This window comes from Sturnus vulgaris, chromosome 3 (assembly GCF_052056855.1).
Source record: "Sturnus vulgaris isolate bStuVul1 chromosome 3, bStuVul1.hap1, whole genome shotgun sequence".
Classification (NCBI taxonomy): Eukaryota; Metazoa; Chordata; class Aves; order Passeriformes; family Sturnidae; genus Sturnus; species Sturnus vulgaris.
The window spans coordinates 50,042,149-50,062,596 of NC_142245.1; the positions used below are offsets into that span (position 1 = coordinate 50,042,149).

At 42.5% G+C, this 20,448-nt stretch overlaps 1 protein-coding gene across 3 annotated transcripts in view; it reads right to left on the reverse strand.

The window, feature by feature from the left end:
* GRM1 (glutamate metabotropic receptor 1) overlaps window positions 1–12,327 on the reverse strand; it is a 180,873-nt gene extending 168,546 nt beyond the window's left edge. For all 3 annotated transcript variants that reach the window (XM_088161597.1, XM_088161599.1, XM_088161598.1), the window contains exons 1-2: window positions 12,240–12,327; window positions 9,832–10,735 (exon numbers count right to left, since the gene is read on the reverse strand). In XM_088161597.1, the coding sequence (XP_088017723.1) occupies window positions 9,832–10,600 (769 nt within the window). In that variant the 5' untranslated portion in view covers window positions 10,601–10,735; window positions 12,240–12,327. The remainder of the gene's footprint in view (window positions 1–9,831; window positions 10,736–12,239) is intronic.
* Between the last annotated feature and the right edge of the window lie 8,121 nt (window positions 12,328–20,448).

The window sequence follows — 20,448 nt, forward strand, 5'->3', positions numbered from 1 at the left end:
GAATAAGAAAGGACTAAGTCACACCCAGTTTGTCGAGGCTGCTGTCAGAGCTGCTGTTCATCTCATTCCTCCTTCTCAAAACCTTCAACACTTTTGTTCCAGTGGAGCAGCTGTCCCAGCTCAACACTTTTCTTCCTATAGCTGATAGCTGTAGAGTTTTTAATCCTATGCTGAATGGGTTTTATCCTACCTGGAAATATGGCCTGGAAAATAAGGGCATCCTCCAAGAGAATGCTATCAGCCTGCTACTGTAACCCTTTCTGAATAGTTCAATAGAAGTGGATTTTTATTTTCCAGTCTCTCAAACAATCCTACAGTTTTCCATAACGCAGCATTTCTTAACAGTACTACCAACATTCAGTTTCACATATTTGCTGTTTTGGCAAGAGACTGGGATCTACTCACGTGGGACTTGCAGTTAGGGAAATACATTCTTGTTAGGAGGATCACCAATTTCAATATCAATATCAATTTCAATATCAATATTGCTGAAGCCTTTCCACAATACCACATGGGTAAGAAAGGCGTATATACAAGCTTCAAAGGTTTTCTCACTTCCTGACCATTAATTGCAAATTTATCTCTTATATTCTACTCCACCTAGGAAAAGATATTCAATGTTCAACAGAGCCTGGCCAAACATTTTAAGAGAGTATTTATGAACACTTTTTCAGATTTCCAGTAGTTGTCATTTCAGCAATATTCATGTCTGGTTGTTATTGCTGTTTTCAAGGATGAGTTTTGTGTGAATAAGTGTCTGGGAAATTACTAGCTTGTACAAACCCGTCTGTATCCACAGATGAATAAGGATGAATGTTGCTAGTGAAACAACTGCATTTAAGAAAATGAAGGTTTGTTCCTCAGACATTTTGCAAAGTGAAGCAAGTATTAAATTCACTGGAGAACTTGAATGACAACTAGATTCAGCCTCCTTCTAGTTGGAAGGAAAATGTTACGCATCTGAATATCCTCTAATATCTATGCAAATCCAACAAACACAGTTTTGTTTCTGCACAGTTTTACACTACTTCCAATTAACTGTGGCATACACCTAGATGTGGGATTCACAACCCCTGTAGATTTTTATGGCTTTCTGAGTATTGTCAGCTCAATAACCTGAAAAGACAACATCTGATGGCTGTGCTGAGCTCCATTAAGGTTCCACTAGACTCAACAGAGGGCCACCAATTAACTTCAATGAGCATTTGATAGGAGCTTTATTGCTACACTTGCCTTCTGCACCAGCATGAGACATGATGTTCTCTTCTTTGTCTACCAGAATGGCCAAGTGCCCATGCTTAAAATATTACTGTCAAATTTTCGAGAGACTTAAAATCATTGATGGCTGTTAACATAATTCAAATATCCCTTATGAAATTCATTTTTCATAAATGTTCAAGAGAGATTATGAATGAAAATTGTTTGAACAAATAACTGTGATACTACAGAACAAATAATGTGACTTGTCAGTAAAATGAAGTGTCTGTCTCATTGATTTTTGATAGACACAAGCCACTTAGGCAGCAGATCAGCAGAAGAGGAAACCGCTTGTGATGCACAATGCCCATATCACAAAATGCTATTAAGACACTCTGGCTCTGTAAGTAGCAGTGCCAGACTGTAGGTTGGATAATAGAAAATTAAGACAAATCTACATACTGTGCATTGCTTTCTTTTTCATGTATTTCATGTGTTATTCATTTGCTCATTGAACTCACAAAGGAAGAAGCAACTCTTGATTTAGTCTTAAGCCATATACAAATTGTTAAGATCTAACTATCCAAAAAAGTAGTCTGCAGTTGTGACTATATTGATATTTGGACAGAAAAGAGCTGCATGTGAAATAAAAAATCAGTAAAAGTAATGTTTAATTCAAAGCAAAATAAATTATACCAAGACGAGAAAGCCAAGTTCAAGGACATTAAAAGAAGTAGCCAAAAGAGTGAAATACTAAAAATCACATGAATAGTAGTCAGGAATATGTGAGAGGCTGAGGGGCAAAGTTCCAAAAGGTTCAAAAAAACTGGCATGATAAAGCAAAAAAGTAAATTTCTTAATGCTATTAAAATAAACAAAATGAAATAAAATTAAAACAAATACTTTGAAAAGTCTAAGTTGTGTCCTAATGAGGGAAAGAAAATAGAGTATACCTTGACAATTGAAATACAAAACCACAAGAAAAAAAACAACAAGATGAAACAATTCTGAGACATAAAGGCATAGAATCTAATAACCCACCATTCTTCAAATATTCAAGAAATGGGAAACTAGCCTGATATTCAATGATAACCAATTACATAAAGAGAGCACTCAGGGAAGATAAAACCACAACAGAAAAGTTAAATTAATTCTCTCAGTCTGCACTGCCTGTGAAGGCAGATAGGACAGATCTCACACAAAGGTCATTCCTTATGCAGGATAGAAATGAACCATTGTCTCAGAGTGTCAATAGAATATGTTTTAGAACAAATCCAAATTCGTAAGTTGGACTTCAACGAATTTCTAATACCAGCTAATTTTTATGGTGACACGATAACACCAGTTACAGGGGCCTTAGCACAAAAACAAGCAGTAAAGTAGAAAAAGCAGTTTTATATTTTCATGTATCAGTTTTCATTTTTAAGTGAATTTATGGAAAGTAGAGATGCATAGAGGGTAATCCAGTGAACAACAGACATGATATTTCTGCAGACTTCAGATATTTCTTCACAAAGCTAATTGGCAGGAACAAAACCAAAACTATATTAAGGTACAAATAAAAAAATATGCCCTATCAGGGAAAAACTAACACAGCTTTTCAGAAAAAGCCCCCACATGTCTCAGAAGCTAATTAGACTTCTTTTTTGGAGCAGGTAACCACATGAGTAATGCAATCACTATAGAGTACTCAGGATTTAAGAAAGCTTCTGATGAGGTCTCTTATTAAAGTCTCTGACAGAAATAGAGGTAATACAGGATACAACAGAAGGTCCTGGATTAGTAATTGGCTAACTGATAGGAGCCAAAATGTAGGAAATAAAATTTGTGTTAATAAATTAAGGGTAGCACACATGAAGATAACCCTGTGTGCAATGGCCTCTGAAGTAAGCCTTACCATTTAAGAACAAGGTTTTATGGTAATTTTAAGGTATTTTCTGACAATATCCATTCAGTGGATGGTGGTAATTATAAAATTAATGGACTACTGGAAGTTTATCAGGAAAGGTCTGAGAGCAATACTGAAATTGTTACCTCACAAGAGAGTTTAACCACGGTGTACCCCCACCCTGAATACTGAATACAGCTCTGCTTGCCCACATTTCATACTGGAATTAGAAGTACAGAATAATGAACAGGATTAACAAATTATGAATGGTTTTGTATGAATTTCTGAAGGTAATTCTGAAGGCATTTATTAAAGAATAATTTTAAATGAATGACAAGTAAAATTTATTCACACAAGTTACAATTAATTTATAAGATTGAGAGAGAATGTCTTTACTGTGAGTGTTACTGAGCACTGGAACAGGCTGACCAGAGAGACTGTGGAATCTCCTCTCCAGGATATATTCAAAAAACATTTGGACAAAATCCTGAGTAACATGCTCTAGTGGACCCTGCTTGAGCATGGAGGCTGGATTAGATGACGTCCAGTGGTCTGTTCCAACCTTAACCATTCTGTGATTCTGCGATTCTCTAGAGACCAAAGTATAAATGATACCAAATGGGACTGGATGAACTCCAAAGGAAATGTTCGCTAGTGGCTTGTAACCCTAGGACGTGGGAACTTGCTCCAGACTGGAACTGTGGAGGTATGCTTTGTCCTGCTCTTGTTTCTTTTCATATTCAGCCTCTCTTCAACAGCCAACTTTCTGTTGGCAAAACAGATTTATAAATTGTTCTATTAGGATGCACATTAATTAGTTATAATAGTAATAATAATAATAACAACAACATTTGAGGAAATGCTATTGAAAAATTAGACTGCCAACCTGAGTTGGTTACCTGCAGGGTGGCATTTGTCCCTTGCAGGTAGTGATGACCCTCAGCATTCCTCAGATACACACGAGTGAAAGGACAGTTTATTTAGGTGCAATTATGTCCAATCAGTTCCTGGCCCTCCAGTTCAGACTGCAGGCACAGGTATTAATTACTGCCATCTGTGACAGTGGCTTATGCAGCAAGCACTCCTGCCACCCAAAAGGTAAACTGAAATCCCTGTATTGCTTCGTGTGGGTCAGGGAGCCCCAGTTAGCAATGGCTTTGATCAGCATTTTTCTGGGCTGCATGTGGCAGGTGCAATGCTCCTGGTCTCTCCCTACTGTTACCAGCTCACTGATGTATCAGGCCCCTAAAGAATCTTTCTCAGTGGGTGACATGGCTTCTGTTACATGATTTTACTCCACATAGCTTTTTGTTTTCTGTCTGAGAAACCTCAGTGCAAGCACCTCAATGTCACGAACCATAGGTTCAAAGGTATATTTTAGAGGCATTTTCATATTGCTTCTTGAGAAAGCTGAGGTCATTTAACATTTTTAAAAACCTTCAGTGAAACAAGAAACCTGCAGGAGTTAACAAAGATTGTAGGACATAAAAATCTGATAGCAAGGACATAATGTAGTAAAAAATAAAGCACAAATGAACGCATTGTGCTGACTGATAAATATGAACTCTAGCAGTATTGCTGAGAAGGCAGGCACAGGAGTTCGATGAACCTTTTGAGCTGACATAACTCATGCAGCTGCCAGTTGTGTAGTTGAAAAGCTATACTACTTGTGAATTTAGGAGTAATGCAAAGCAATACATTTTCAAGAAGGAATTTCTCTTGGTCCCCACAGTGTTTGTCATCAACTTTAATTTTTCCAATGTTAATCTATGCAAATTATTCTCTCAGCACCTCCTAATTAATACAATTAATGCATCCAATGTAGGGATACTTGTTTTGAAACTGATTTCTGTTCTCCTTGGGACATATGCCTTTCCTTTTTTCTGTCACAAAGCCTCTGAAGATGGTTGGTGAAGCAAGATAAACACAGGAAAATATAGATTGAAATGTGCATTCAGGAACACACATCTCAGCACTATTCATACCAGCACATGAGCTTAACCTTTAAGACCATTTTTGTAATTGTTGGTATCTATAGAAACATCTGCACACTCTAAAATTTCAAACATTTGAACTAGAATTCCTTATCTCTGTTGCCCGACAATAATTTTATCAAAAAGTATTAATCATTGAGTGACACCATAGAATTAATAGAACATCACTAGAAACACCTTCTGAGAAATTAAGCACAATTTTATGAAAATCATTCCTTTGAGCTACTTGATCAATATAGTCCCACTTATCTTTAAAAAGAAGTATTATCTTCTAGCATATCTAAAGCTACTTTAGTGGGTTCTACTGAATGAACTTACTTCTTGTGAAATTTACAATAAAGCACAAAACTCTCCTTTCCATCCTCTTTCCAACATATAGAACCATATTTATGAGTTTCCTGTACGATGGATATTGTGCAGCAGTCAGGTTACCAAAAATCATTGTGAAGATAATATACTTACCATCTACTTTGATCTGAAAGTCTTTACAGTTGTGCCATCTGCTTCATCATAGTTCATTTTAAGCCTTATACTCAAGAAAAAGGAACAGCCTGGCAATACAAATCTGACAAAATTTAATCAAGAGCAGAAACATCTCACAGTTCTCTAAAATTAATTTCTAAACAGTCCAAATTTGGTGCAATTATCTTAATCATTCCATTTCCAAAGCTGCTTCTGCAAAGTCTGCATATTAATCTATTGGAATGGAAATCTTGTTTATAAAGAGGTATTTGTACAATAAAGTGTAAGCAAGATCCATAAATTGCAAACAGCATTCTAATAAATGCTCACACAGATTTTATAAGGCTAACAAGTAGGCAATGACTGAAATGAAATCCAGGTACAGGCACTAAGTATTTCTATTTGCTTATTCAGAAGTGAGGTACTTTGAAGATGAGGTGATAAAAGGAGTACTTACACCACCATCCCTCCTGCTCCATGTACAAGAGGAATAGCTAAAAGTGAGGGATTTGGTGCAGAGTTCATGCTGACCACTAGCCAGGGTGGAGGTGTCTAGTGGGTTTTGGAAGTCAGTGTAACCTACAGCCATCTCATAACCATTCTGCATTTTCTGGTGGCAACCCCAGAAATTCATTGATTTCTCTGCCTTCAGCATGAAAGTAGCACAGCAGTGGTGCTTGCTATCCCTTGCCTTGTTCCAGAGACTTGTGCCTCTTGAGCCTTGTTCCGGGGGCTCTTCCCCAGGAAAGGGAGAAAATGTCCCCTGTAATTCTTCACAGTGTTACCAAATCACCAGTGGCTGCCTGGTCTAAGTTGAGAATAATACATGGCTCTGAGTTATCTTGCTAAAGACCAGAATATCTCACTTGGAAAGGTACCCTTGGCAAGTGTCGCTCCTTCTGCCCTTATCACACTAAGGATTGTGCCCAATTTAACCCACTCGCTTTTTGATGCCTTTGATTTCTGTAGGAAGCTTTGGCTCAAAAGTAAACGTCCACTTATGTGCATTTCAAGATAAGAATAACTTTCAAGGCTAAAATCTGAGATGTAGAAATTGCCAAGAACTCCAACACTGAATTATCTTTGAAGAAAATTTTAAAATATAATAGCCTTAAAAATGCTTTGCAACCATGGTCATACAGCCATACACTGACAGATGCACAGATTTGTTACAGCATTAAATGACTGTTGCCCATTCTGGGAAAAAATTGACTCTCATGATGGGCAACTATGCTCAGCTGGGATACATAATAAAATAACTAAACTCCTTTCTTTCTTATTTGATGTGGAGTTTTACATGTAAATTTTAATCTAAAAGAAAACAGATTTTATTGACTAACTGAGAAGTTTTCTACCCAGGTACTGTTTATACTTCTTAATAAACCACTGTGTAAAAAACCCCAACAGGTCTGGCACATCTCCATGCAGCTTCATGTACCAGAGTGTAGAGACTGAGTGTAGTTAAAAGTCATCATCCCTAATTAATTATCATATTGGCACATGAAGGATAAATTTCCATGTCAAATGCAAACTACTTAAGGACATCCTCCTATATGGATGACCTCTTTATGTTAATACTTATGGCATGTGTAGGCTTCATGTTAAGAAATTTGGACAACAAATTGTGTGGTATTTATTTCTGATTATCATTAAAACTATAATTGTGTACCCAGGTATTGGTTTGGGCATTCAGCCAACTTCAATTAGGCTGCAGGAGCCAAGGAAGGGTGAGCAGAGGAGTTGGATGGTTCAGGCTGGGAAAGGGCTCATCTCTCCGGGCAGTTTCCATGACCCTGGGTCAGTGAGGACTGAGGAATGTGGCTCACTGACACAGGCGGTCAGTCAGCTCAGTGGTCTCACTGCATCCCCTTGTGGCTGGGCGCCTACAAGAGCTGAGCATTGTCCATCCCCATGAGAACCAGAGGTCAGGTAGGAAATAAGCAGCTTTTCTGCCCTGGAAAGGGGGTCAAACTGGATCTGGAGCACCTGGAAGGGGAAGGAATTAACTTCTTCACAGTGTTAACTGTGCATTTCCTAGAAACGTGCCTCTTCCTCACAGTCTCTGCTGAAGAGATTCCCAACCAGTGATACCCTAGAATTCCTCCCAGCACGTTTTGCAGCCCACCATAAAGACAGTGTAGAGGCCTATGAGTAATTGTGGAGGAGGAATGTTTCTGACTACACTTTATCCCCATATTTCCAAACATAGCATGGATGGAGCAGCTCTGCTCACACAGACTATTATTCAGAGTGGCTTTGTGTTGTCTGGGAAGAATGATTTCACCTTTAACAATACAGTGAATGCATAGGATTTGAAGTAACAGAAATGCAAACATTTACACCGATTTTCATGAATACTAATTTCACTTTAAATCGAAGGAAAAAAGTCTTTGGAATCTACCCAACAGCAATTGGATGGGGGTCAATAACTTGTCTTTCTGGAAAGAAATGCAAAAATTGAAGCTTGTTACATAATTTCAGTGACATTTTTGGCTTGAATTTAACAATAAATGAATGGCAGACACATATTAATAATAAAAAATTTTGAATCTCAAACTCCACGATCTGTAAAATTGTTGTGACCTTTCCTAAGAGGAGTGTTGCCCTGTGGGCTACCCCTATTTTCAGAAGTATCATTTCAGAAGTCTAAAAATATCTTGCAACAATTATTTTTCATCAGTCAGTAACATTCATAAAAATAGGTATCTAATTAAAATTTCTCACAAGTAATGACTGAAGTTGATTCTTATAATGATCTTTTTTTAAAATGAACATTCAGAGGGTGTTGTCTTTTCCAAACGAGATAAGGTCCACTGATGTTAACAGGAGTGGGACAGAGAGGCAGCCAGTCCCTTGAGGCAAATCCTCAGGCACAGCAGAGTACCCCAGAGTGCCTTGAAGGGAGACATGGCTATTTAGATCAACAAAGAATTTTCCCCTTTCATGTTTATTTCTCATCCTGGCCTTCCACAGAATCTAATCATATTTGTCAACAACAGAGAATCTTAATAGCTTATGTTGGAGTCTTGCTAGCATCTCATTTTCTCATTTGAACAGGGCATAAATGAACTGCAAATTTCAGGTCATTGCTTCATGCTCTCACTTGTCCCCCAGCCCCCTCAAATTGCAGCACTTTCTGGCTTTGGTGTCCAGATCAATCCAGTTGCCTTCTAAATGTTATAAATATGGAGCTCTTCCTGGAGATTTTTTTTTTTTTTTGTCACAATATATGTTCTTCCCTCATTTTACTTAGTCACCTCTGTGAGAATGAAAGGTGTGGAGTCAGCTCAGTAAGCACAGGGACTCATAAATCAAACCCGTACAAGATACACTCAGATAAACAGAATAATAGCAAAGCTACAGCAATAACGTGGTCATTTGCAATTTTATACTCAGATTTATAAAAAGATTTGCAATTTTATACTCAGAAATCCCATTTTGAGGACCACAACTGGACTATAGAAATATCTCAATAATATATCACAAGAGTTTATTTTCCATCAAAGGCAGTTACTGCAATTTATGTTGGTCTACCTAGCCTGGCTATAAAACAATATCTCTTCTTTAAAACAACCTTACTATTGCTGTTTTTCTTTTGATATTAAAAATTAAGAAGACCTGTTGACTGTCAACAGGTTGTGCAGAGCGATAGCTTTGACTGTTGCTCAAGCTGCGTGCAAGCTGCATGAGCCCCTGCCTGGCCTTTCCCACGGCACCTGGCTTTGCAGGGGCTACCTGGAACGGGGAGGGATTTTCAGGTTTCTTCCCTCTCTGTTCGCAGACCCAGGAAATCAGTTCACACGCAGCAAAGCCAGCAGCTAATCCTGGAGTCCCTGCCGAGCCTTGATTCCGTTTTGTCAAACTCCCCGCGATGGCAGCGACCGAGCGCATCATCCCCACAGACTCACCAGCCCCACCGACCCACCCCGGTCCAGCCGGAGGGGAGAGGCTGCCCGCCCCAGATCCAGCTGCTCGCATCTGTTAACTTTTATTTACAAGCACGCGGACCACTCTGTGTGGGAACGGGGACAGGGCCGGGACCGCCGGGGAGACGCCCGATCTCTTGCGGGCGTTCCTGCCCCCTCCCGCTGCCCGATGCCTCCGCGCCGCCGGAACGGCACCCCCGCACCCCCTCGCTTCTCCGCGTTCGCCCCTCGGTGCCCGCGGGCGGCAGCTGCCGGCGCTCTCCCGGGGAGAAGCCCAGCCCCCGGCGCGGGTCCCGGCGGGTGACCCGGGACAGGCGCAGCTCCCCGGGCCGGCCCGGGACGGCGGGGGCTGCCCCATACCCACCTTCCGTGTGCACGGCGGAGACGTAGGTCCAGTTGTAGCGCTTGACGATGTCAAGCATGGCCCTGGCTTGAAGCGTGTCAGAGGGGACCACCCTGAGGAAGTACTTGTACAGCGTTTTGTCGCTCAGGTCGATGCTGGTGGCGGAATAAGCGATCTGGGGGATGTCGAAGAGTTGGAGCAGATTTTGAACTTGGATAGCAACTGAGCTGGAGCCGGGGCCGATGACCCCCGCGATGGGCTTTTTCAGTCTGGTCTGGGGCTGGGTCTGGGTCTGCGAGTCGGAAATGCAGCGGGTACCTCCGTCCCTGTCGTCCCTGATGGAGATGAGAGAGTCCCGTATGAACTCGATGCTCTGCTCCAGGGCCACGGAGGAATGCCAACAGGAGTCTCGGATCTCACTGCCCAGGGTGATGTTAGGTAACAGGACCGGGTCTGCGTTAATTTTATCCAAAGTATGAAACATGGCTTCGACTCTCTGGATGCCGTATTGCTCCCGGATTTCCCCGCACTTCCTCTCGGGCACTTTCTCGGCTGGCGGCTGGTGATGGACAGAGAAGAGGGCCCCGATGATGACATCCCCGTCCATCCGAGCCACCGACCGCTGTGAGGAGGCTGCAGAAAGAAGAACCTTCCGACCACCACTCTTGGGCAGCACGTCCATCTCCAGGAGCAGAGCAGGGAAAAAGACCAGCAGCACACCAATCATTTTGTTGCACGATGTCATCCAGACCCAGGTTACAAATTTCATGGGCTCCCCTTGCCTGCACATGGTTTAAGGACATGTAGGAAATGGCATCTGCTTCTCCCCGACGACCGCCAGGTTGCTCCAAATACCATCACAGGGAAGCCTCACAGCATCACTCTTGAAGGTGCCAAGACAGCTGTCATCCTAGTGACTTTTAACCTGGTGGCATAGAAAAAGGGGATAAAACGGGCTAACCAGGAAATTGATGTCAAACTTGAGCTCGATAAAGCAACCCCGCACGGTTAGAGATGACTGCTCTCTTAAAAGCCCAAGGCAATTTGCTTCGATAAGCCTCTCAACAAGAAGTTTCAAGAGGGATTAAGACATGTATTTATTTGCCTTGGTATACGATAATGCATATTCACATATGTTGTTTCTACAATCCTTTTTGTGCCTGCTTTTCAAGCCAAGGCGGGTACTTCCCGCACCTCCAGCCAGCACACACACCCCTCTGACCCCGGGAAGTTTTAAAAGTTTCAGGAGGTAGGTAGCTCGTCGGAGAAGGGCCCTAGCCCGACCCCAGCGGCCCTACTCCTGAAAGCAGAGTGACAAGCGCCTCTTCCTTTGCATTCTGATTACCTGAAGGCGTCTTTCTCAGTTTAGACATTTCCTTTCTCCATCCATAATGTGAGTAAAAGGAGAAAGCGAGCAGTCTGCCCTGCCAGCTAGGAGAAATGTCATTTAAAGGTCAGCGAAGAGAGGAAGAATAAAGCACTCTGCAGTTTAGATTAACTTTTGCTTGTATATGGGGCAAAACTGTAATTCAGTCAAGGACACACATATGAAAGCAGGGGAAAATACATATTAGTTACTAAGGCAACCGCGGTCAAAGCCCCGATGTGCCTTACCGGCACGCCTGCCGTGCAGACAGGCTTCGGGCGGGGAGCGGCGGCGAGCCCGGCGACAGGGCTTGCGGCTGGAAACGCCGTGCTGGGAGGGAAGATGCCACCGCCACCCGGGAGCGCGGCCGGGCCGGGTCCCTGTTGCACGACGAGCCGTCAGCACCCGAGACAGCGCCCGGCAGCCGGGGCAGCCGCCGGACCGCGGGCCCAGCCCCTCTGCACCTCCGTCCGCCGTCTCCCTGTCCCGTTGTCCCCTGCTCGCAGCCCCTTGTCTCGCTGTCCCGACGCTCCGCCGCCTCGGCGCTCCAGCGTCCCAGTGTCCCGCTGTCCCGGCCCCGCCACCGCCGGCTCGGCCGCCCGCCAGCACTGCGGGGCGCTTCCCCAAAACTTCTGCCCCCCGCCAGGCGCTGCTGCCGCGCTGTCCCCGGATGCACACGCACCGTGCCTCACACACACACAAACGCACTGCTCGCACTCACACACCCGCACACCCTCCCGGGGCTCGGAGCCCGCCGCGGCACGCACCGCCCCGGGCTGGCCGCCGCTCCGTCCCTCCCCGCCGGCGGGCAGGAGTGCGGGGCCGGCGGGGCTGCGTGTCCGCCGAGCGCCGCTGGGGCTGCAGACGGTCCCGAGGAAGGCGACGCTCCGAGGGGAGCCGCCGTCCTGGCTGCGCGTCCGCACCCGCAGGCGGGCAGAGCCGCCCGAAGCAGCTCCCGCCGCAGCCTCGAGTCCCCGGGGCCATCTGCCTGCCCTGCCGGCCCCGCCGGCCGTGCCACGGCCGAGCCCCGCGGGCCGCTCGGAGGGTCACCCCTGAGACGTACCTGGCCGGGTGAGGCAGTGGCTCCCTGCCTGCCGAGAGCGGGCATTGGCGGCTCTCCGGCCGCCCCGAGCTGGCGCGCTGGCGGCGGGGCGACGGCTGTGGGCTGGGCGCGGGTGCCCTCTGTCTTCAGCACCGCTCCACCGCAAGGAAAAAAACAGGTCATCCCGGGCTCATCCATTATCTCATACAGAAGGATCAGTCATTTTCTCCCCCTCAATTTTTTTCGGCTATTGTCTTGTAAACGAGTAAGGAAACATCTCTCGGAGCACGCTGCGGTTGTAAGGGAGGTGTTGGCTTTCACCTCCCGTAGCTCTTAATTCATTCTCTTCCTGCCTCAATTAGCAAGAGCGAGAGTTAAAGCAAGAGGCTGCTGCTAGAAGGGGACCAAGACCCGAGACAATGAAATGTGCCGCTCTGTCTCACGAGCAGGGCTTCGCTACTAAAATACATATTTATATTTGGGGGGGGGGAACCCAGAAAAAATACACTGCAACAAGATAAATCACCTGTAAAGATAAAGGCATAAAAGGCATTGAGATTGCAGTTTTCAGGTCAAGATGAACCTAAATGAAGCACGTGAGAGGCATGCCAGATTAAAATAATACCAGATTGAATAATCATAATTCAGACGACCTGCTTGCATCCCTAACACAGGTCTCGGGTGTTTTACTTGACTGTATGAAAGTTAAAGTTAGATTACCACCCCGCTGGGAACTCTATAGATATTTGCCCTACTTTTGAAAGAAAGAGGCAAGGACAAACATTTAACTATTGCTCATTCAGAGATGGGTTTGCAGTGAGTACTGCCTCAGGGATATCTTCGCCTTGTGTCAATATCTGAGCTGTTTTTATTGTCAAACAGATAGTTATTTGTCTGCACTGTGTTTATCCATGAACTGTGTTTATTATGCAGGACTGAGCCCAGGGGGTTGCTGGTGCCTCTCTCCCTGCAGGTAATGTTTCCCAAGGAGGGAACCAGGGTCAGAGGGGCTGTCTGTCCTCTGCCTGTGGGCATGAAGCTTCCCTAAGGCCAGCCTAGGGCAGTTCTGCCAGGGCCAGACCTGGAGAGACATTCAGATGTGCACAAAAGGAGGAACAAATTCCCCTTCACCCACGTTTCAATGATTAAACTTCAGTTTCTGCCCTTGACACAATGAACCCGCAGCACGTCAGCAAATTATTCCAATGGTTACGTTTGGTTTGCTTTTCTGGCTTTGACAGCAGAAGCATTTGCAAATGCTCCCATTGGTTCTTCTCAACATGTAGCACTCTGTAGCCTTCACCCCTTCTAACCTGGAAGTCACAAAGACAGCAGGTCTTTATGCTGAGGCTCGTGCAGAGCTGTCACACAGAGCTGTTCTCCCTCAGTGATGGTGTGAGTTTTGTTGAGACTGGAAAGCAGGTCACTGGGTCCTGATGCCCAGCCATGGCTGCAAATGCTGCTTCTCCCACCCCTGCAGCAGCCGGTGGGAGTAGGTGGAAATGAGCAGAAGTTTGGGGCTCATATGAAGACACCTGGGATATCTTTAGGAAAGGCAAAGGAAAGACAGCACTGGGACTGCAGTGGCTTTGATCTTCCCTGACCATCATGGGGGAGGCAAAGGCTTTCCCCACCGGGAAGAAGCACCACTAGCGCTGCTGTCTTTGTCCCAGAAAGAGGCCAGAGCCATCCCACTGCCTTTTGTCCCTGACTCCTACACATCCTGTTCCTGCCGTTGCCCAAAGATCTAATATTTCTCCCCTCAGAAACAGCCCATGTCCCCAGTCCTACTACCTTCACAAATTTCTTAACATATGAAAGAAAACAATATCATACCCTTTATCATCTGGTAACCATCCTTGAGGCAGAACATGGGAGTGCATTTTTTGCAGAGATATGAGCTGCCATCAAGCAGGGAATCAGGGCAAAACCAGAGCAAGGCTGGAGCTGTCTTGTAAGCAGTGATTCCTTTTCAAAGGAAATTGCCTGCTGTTGAATATTTTTTTCTCTGTGAAATGAAGGACAAGTGAATAATTTTCATATTCCCATGTTACACAATTTAAAAATCACTTGGAGGTTGATTGAAATATTCTGTTTTGATGGCACCCAAAGTGTTTTGTTCTGTTTTCTTTTTAAACATTTTATACAATGCAGAACAGTTTTTACTTCAGATAAAACCAATCATTAATATAAAATGGATGTTCCAGTATTTCTTCCAAAAACCCTATTTTTTTTCTACTCCTATTTCATCAGAATTATCTCTTTTTACAGGAAATTATCTACTGGAAAAGTTCTGTTCAGCTCTTATGAGAAAGGCCAGTGTATTGTAGAAAATAATTTGAAAAGAGGTTTGTTTGGAGTAGCAATGGCTGAAGCCTGGAAACTTGTTTTGTTGAAATTCCACTTTTGGTTTCCCTAACAGGGCTACTCCCTCCTCTACCTCCTACCAAGAGAGACAAGTCAGATTGACTGTCTAGCTCTACAGACTCTCCAACTAAATTACTGGAGAGATTCAAAACTATCCTGCAAGCATCAATGCTTCTAAAGTTATACAGTTTTATTCTGCCTTGGAAACAAGTAGAAAGCTCATGTGTTCCTGTCTGAAGAAAGTTGAAACATATACCAGCTATCTGAAAAATTGTCTCCAGTTGTTTTTATTCCACTCACTCAGCTGCTTTCCCTTCATGATTAAAAAATGTCACCTGCTATATATAAAGAGTGTGCATGCAACACATGCATAGGTAGCCCACTGTTGTAGATACTGAATTGTTTGCTTGTGAACAAAGATTTAGAATCATCATCTAGCAGGCTTGTTCAGATATAACAGGGATTTAATCTTACTAATATATTCAATGTATTTTCTCCATTTCTCTTAGCGAAGTAAACATTTCTCATAGGTTTTATTTTAAACATGTGAAACATGTGCCAGCTACAGCATTGTTTTCACCTCTTTTCTTGTATTTAGGCTTTCAAGTTGCCCTATCTGTAATAAATAAAGCAACAGCATTTTTAAGTTTTGATTGCTTACACTTACTTGCTGCAACTGCTAAGAAATGAACATAAATGGATCGATGTCTGCATATACGGAGCTTTGTAAAGGTCTGATTGCTCAGCTGTTCCTTGTACTAGTCGATCCATTAAAATTATATGGGATTAACCCATGAAATTTAGGACTCACTTCTGAGATACCTAGAACTCACACCCTCTTGCCCACTGTATCAAGTCACATTATTGTCAGCATATTTTACAGAGTTAGGTGATTATACATCCTTTTTTAAAAGTTCCTCCTCTGGGGCTTTCTCAAGAGAAAAGTGTCTGCCTGGTTATGATTTCAGATGTCTTTCAAACAAATGTGAGATCCAAATCAATGCAAAATTCAATATTCAGGGATGTCTTGTAAATTTTTTACACTCTCAGAGGATTATAGATTCCATGAAGGGATAAATAGAGCAAATTTATTCAGTCATTCAGCAGTTTTCATCTCTGGCTAGCAAAGATGTTAATAAGCTAAGAGTAATTCTTTCTACATCTAAAAATAAGCAACTGATTGCTTTTATAACTCAATATTAAAAAACTTTCAGAAGTGCTTCATGCCAACTGCTGAGGGGAGAGACTGGAAGAATGTGGTCCAAAAGACAAAGGGTCTGATCTCTCCTCAGCTGAAACTCATGTCACAAATGGTTCCCCTGCCACAAGCCTGTGCCCTCCAAGCAATGGCATGCAATAGTCAAAAGCAGCTGGTTTCCATTCCTTACAGAGAGGCCACATGTCTCAAATCTTGAAGGTTTCCTGGGCATCTACTCTTGTGAAACCCAGTGACAAATTTTGGTCTCATGGCAATGGGGATGCTCCCAAATAGTGAATGAGAAGTCAGCTGAATGTTCTCTGCTGAACAACGTGACTGTTCAGTCCTGGATATTGTTTAAAATCATTCCTGTATTTTCTAACTGCAAAAATGTACTTAGGGTGCCCCCTAGGCCAAAATGCTACACAATGTTTACAACATCCTCTCACATCAATTCTATCCAGTTCGATTAATTTTGATAAAACTCCCTTGCCATGAAATCCCTTGATTTCACTGAAATTATCCCCTGAGAAGCAACACGAGTAAATAGATAAATCTCTGCTGGCACTTGCATACCAACAAGCTTACGCTACACCAGGCCAAAAGGAAAAGTGCATTTCAAAATCAGAGGTCCACAGTTCCTGAGCTTCAGACTCTCAATTTAAAATCCACAGACTTCTAATTTAATTTGGAAATGTCAGTCTGAATCATTCTGGCTGAACTCACCAGACAGGGACTTATATAAGTGTGAAAAGAGACAGTACCTTGGATATATGGGATTTAATACAGATTAACGAGACAGGTCTACTTAATTAGATTGTAACTAACAGGACAAGGAATTTAACAAGAAGTCACCATCCCTTATGGAGACAGATTTGGTACTCTGTGGGAAATATGGCAGCTGAAGCATCAGCTAGCTAAATTTTCTAGTAATTTTCAAGGACAGCTCCATGTAAAGCCATCTGCAGGAATTCAGTCTGGTACCAGTGAAAACTGGTAACATCTACATATGGAAAGGAAGTCCTTGCTGTGTAGATTAAGAAAAGGTGCTCCTGGCTCTCTCCTGCCATCTCAGTGTTCAGGCTGCAGCCGAGGGTAAGAAAGACTTCATGCTGCAGATTGCAGTTACAAAAGGAACCAGTAACTCGTGAAGATGGAAAGTTTACTTGAACTGTACAATGTAACAACACATCTCTGCACTGCTCCGAGAGAGAAACTGCATGCAGCTAGTAATTTCTGAAATTTTCCCCATGACTACAGTAAGCACTGAAGAAAACAGCTCTGTGTTTACTGGCTGTTACTTGCGTCCTTCATATCTCCACATAGAATCATTACAGACATTTAGTAACACAAAAAGAAGGAAAAAAATTAAAAATCACAAATATCAGAGGTGGAAAAGGCTAGCAGTCTTTTCAAAAGGAGGATCTTTTACACATGATTAAAGAATCAGAGGAAGCTTTACAAATACCAGTTTAGCAATTAAACAACGTGTGACAAATACCTGACATACTTTAAAGAACCTTTCCAGTGCTTAAAAAAAAAAAAAAAAAAGAAAAAAAGCCCAAATTAACATGCTGAATACCTCTGAATGTTAATTTTTCCATTTGCAGTCTGTTGCTGTTTATGTAACACTGCATATAGGATACTTTATCAGCTTCCCCAAATACCTATTTTTGAAGCCTGCAATAGCAAGTAGAATAAGGAGAAATGGAATACCTTAAAGATTAGTAGGATTTTGTAGTGACCTTTAACTGAAATGATCTCATTTTCTACACTATACTTCCTTTATGCACTTGCAATTGCTCAGGATGGATGGAAAGGATGCCTTAAAATCACTGCCAGCAGACTGGTCAGCTGTATTCATTTTTTTTCTTGCTATATCCGGTATAAATGAACTCAGAGATGTCAACTAGGGGAATTTCCAGCCTATTGTTCTAGTTTCATAATCATTATTTTCACTATTTTTCTAAATGTACATAATGTGACAGAATAGCACATCATTGTGTAGTTACTCAATAAAATAATTTAAATCTGTGGATGTTTTGGCTGGTATAGAGTTAATTTTCACCGCAGTAGCTGGTGCAGGGCTGTGGTTTGGATTTGTGCTGGAAACAATGCAGAGATAACACAGAGATGTCTTTGTTACTGCTGAGCAGCACTTACACAGAGCCAAGGCCTTTTCTGCCTCTCACCCCACTCCACCAGTGAGGGCACTGGGGGTGCACAAGGGTTTTGGAGGGGACACAGCTGGGACAGCCGACCCCAACTGAGCACAGGGATAATTCAAACCGTACAACATCATGCTCAGCATACAGAGCTGGAGGGAGAAGGAGGAAGGAGGGGACATTTGAAGCAATGGTGTTTTTCTTCCCAAGTGACTTTTACACGTGATGGAGTCCTGCATTCCCAGAGATGGCTGGATACCTATCTGCTCATGGGAAGCAGGGAATTAATTCCTTATTTTGATTTGCTTCTGTTAATGGCTTTTGCTTTCCCTATTAAATTGCCTTCATCTGAACCCATGAGTTTTCTCATAAACTACCAAGTAATACTGTATTTATTTGTAATATATAGCTATTACTTAAAGCAAAACATGCATAACAAAAATCTGAAATCCAGAAATAGAATGAGGATGTGTTGTACAAACTATGCTCCTCCAACTATTTGCAAATTACTTTATACATTTGTTCAAAAAGTTGATGCAGAAAAGCACCGTTGCTACAAAATGAGAAGATAGTTCACAGTATTATAAAAAATAGTTCTCACTAAGTGCTTACACATTTTCTGACATGTTCTGTGTTATAACATAAAAAACAACAGTATTAGATGACATATGTTTCTTTAAATACTTACTTATAGTCATCATAAGGAGTTGCCTTGATAACAGATTTTATCATTTGACTTTCCATCCAAGCAGTGCACTTCTGGAAGTATTTCATTACTTCAGGATCTATTGGAATCATTGTTGTAGCTCTCTTTCCCCTCATTTCCCTGACAGTATGCTGCTGTGGCTTTGATGACAGATTAATTGCTTTTTCTCTGTGACTTCCTTCTGGTGAAGTGGCTGCACTGTCTCATTGGCCACCTGCCACTGCAGGGATGTCAAGACCTTGATCCCCACTGGGTTGCCTGCCTCCTCAGCTAGTTGCTATAACTGGTTGGTCCTTGGGGTGCTTCAAATCCCAGCATCCCTCTTCCTCCAGAATCAGACATTCTCAGTCTTGTCCACCAATGCAACTCTATTTGACCTAACATTGGATTTATCACAAAAATTGCCTTTATTAAGGCAGGAAAACAAACATCAAGTGTAACATGACCATGGGTGATAAAATGGCTGAAATCCAGCTGACCCAGCAGCTTGAATTCATTGACTGTGAATGCTTTTTATCTCAAATTTCCATCAGCTAGTTGCCTTTTGTCATCCTTTCTCAAAGTAGGCAATATTTCATTTGTATCTCTAGTCCACTTATGATTAATGGCTCACATTTGGTTCATGGACTAGATCACAGAGCTCCAAATATCATATTTTGATGTTTGCTGTCCTATTATCCTCCTTAACCACTATTAAAATTTTTTTGCTCTACCTAAGCAAAACATGCTTACAAGGAATTAACAGATCCTGTTTTTCTATAAACATTGAAGTAACAATGTTCTGAAATACCAAACTCTCTCATATGCTTTGAATTGGACATTAAGAATGTGCTTAAAACCATTAGTTTCTTTAAAAAAATCTTACTTACCATTTGTAGCCATGGGGCTGAATTGAAAATTATCAAAAAGGAAGACAAGGAGCAGTGAAGAAAACTCAAAGAGAAGAGCCTCACTCAATTAAAGAACACTTTTATCCTTCTTGTCTAAGGAAATAAAGCCAGCATGTTAACTGTGCCTATTGCCTCCACAGCCCCTTCCTGACAAAATACCAAAAATATTCAGTATACAATTGCAGAAAAAAATTCACTGAAATTTGGAAAGGTCTCAAAAGTAAATACATTTGTTCAAATGTTTGAATATCAGTAGTCAACTAGAAGAAGTAGACCAGCATAAATAACCACACTGGGAGAGAGGTAAAATTCTTCACTCTGAGGGAAGTGAGGCAGGTTGTCCAGCGAAGCTGTGGATGCCCCATCCCAGGAAATGTTTAAGTTGAATGGAGCTTTGAGCAATCTGGTCTAATGAAAGATGACCCAGCCTAGGGCATGGGGCTTGGAACCAGAAGGTCTTTAAGATCCCTTCCAACCCAAACCATACTATGATTCTATGAAATAACCAGCTGTTGCTACCAGGTGCCCAGGCAGCACAGCTCTGGGCCAGCTGCAGAGCGGGGTGTCTCTGTCCTGGGGAGGTACAACTGAGTCCTCACTCAGAGAGGACTGAGAGATGACTTTCAGGGGTGGAGGATGGAGCAGTCATTAGGCAGGCTGATGATAGTGATTGTGCCTGATTACCAGGTTTGTGTAGGAAAGTGAAGTCCTCATAAAACCCCTATTCCCCTCATGTATGTAAATCATGTAGATTGTTAATTGTTACTCACAAGGTGATTGTTGAAACTTGTTTAGGAATGAACAGATGAAGGGACAGAAAGAATACATGGCTGAGTAGCTGCATTGCCATACTGTAAATAATAGGTCATAGGTAATCAACCTTTGCTTCAGTAAATTAAGAGAA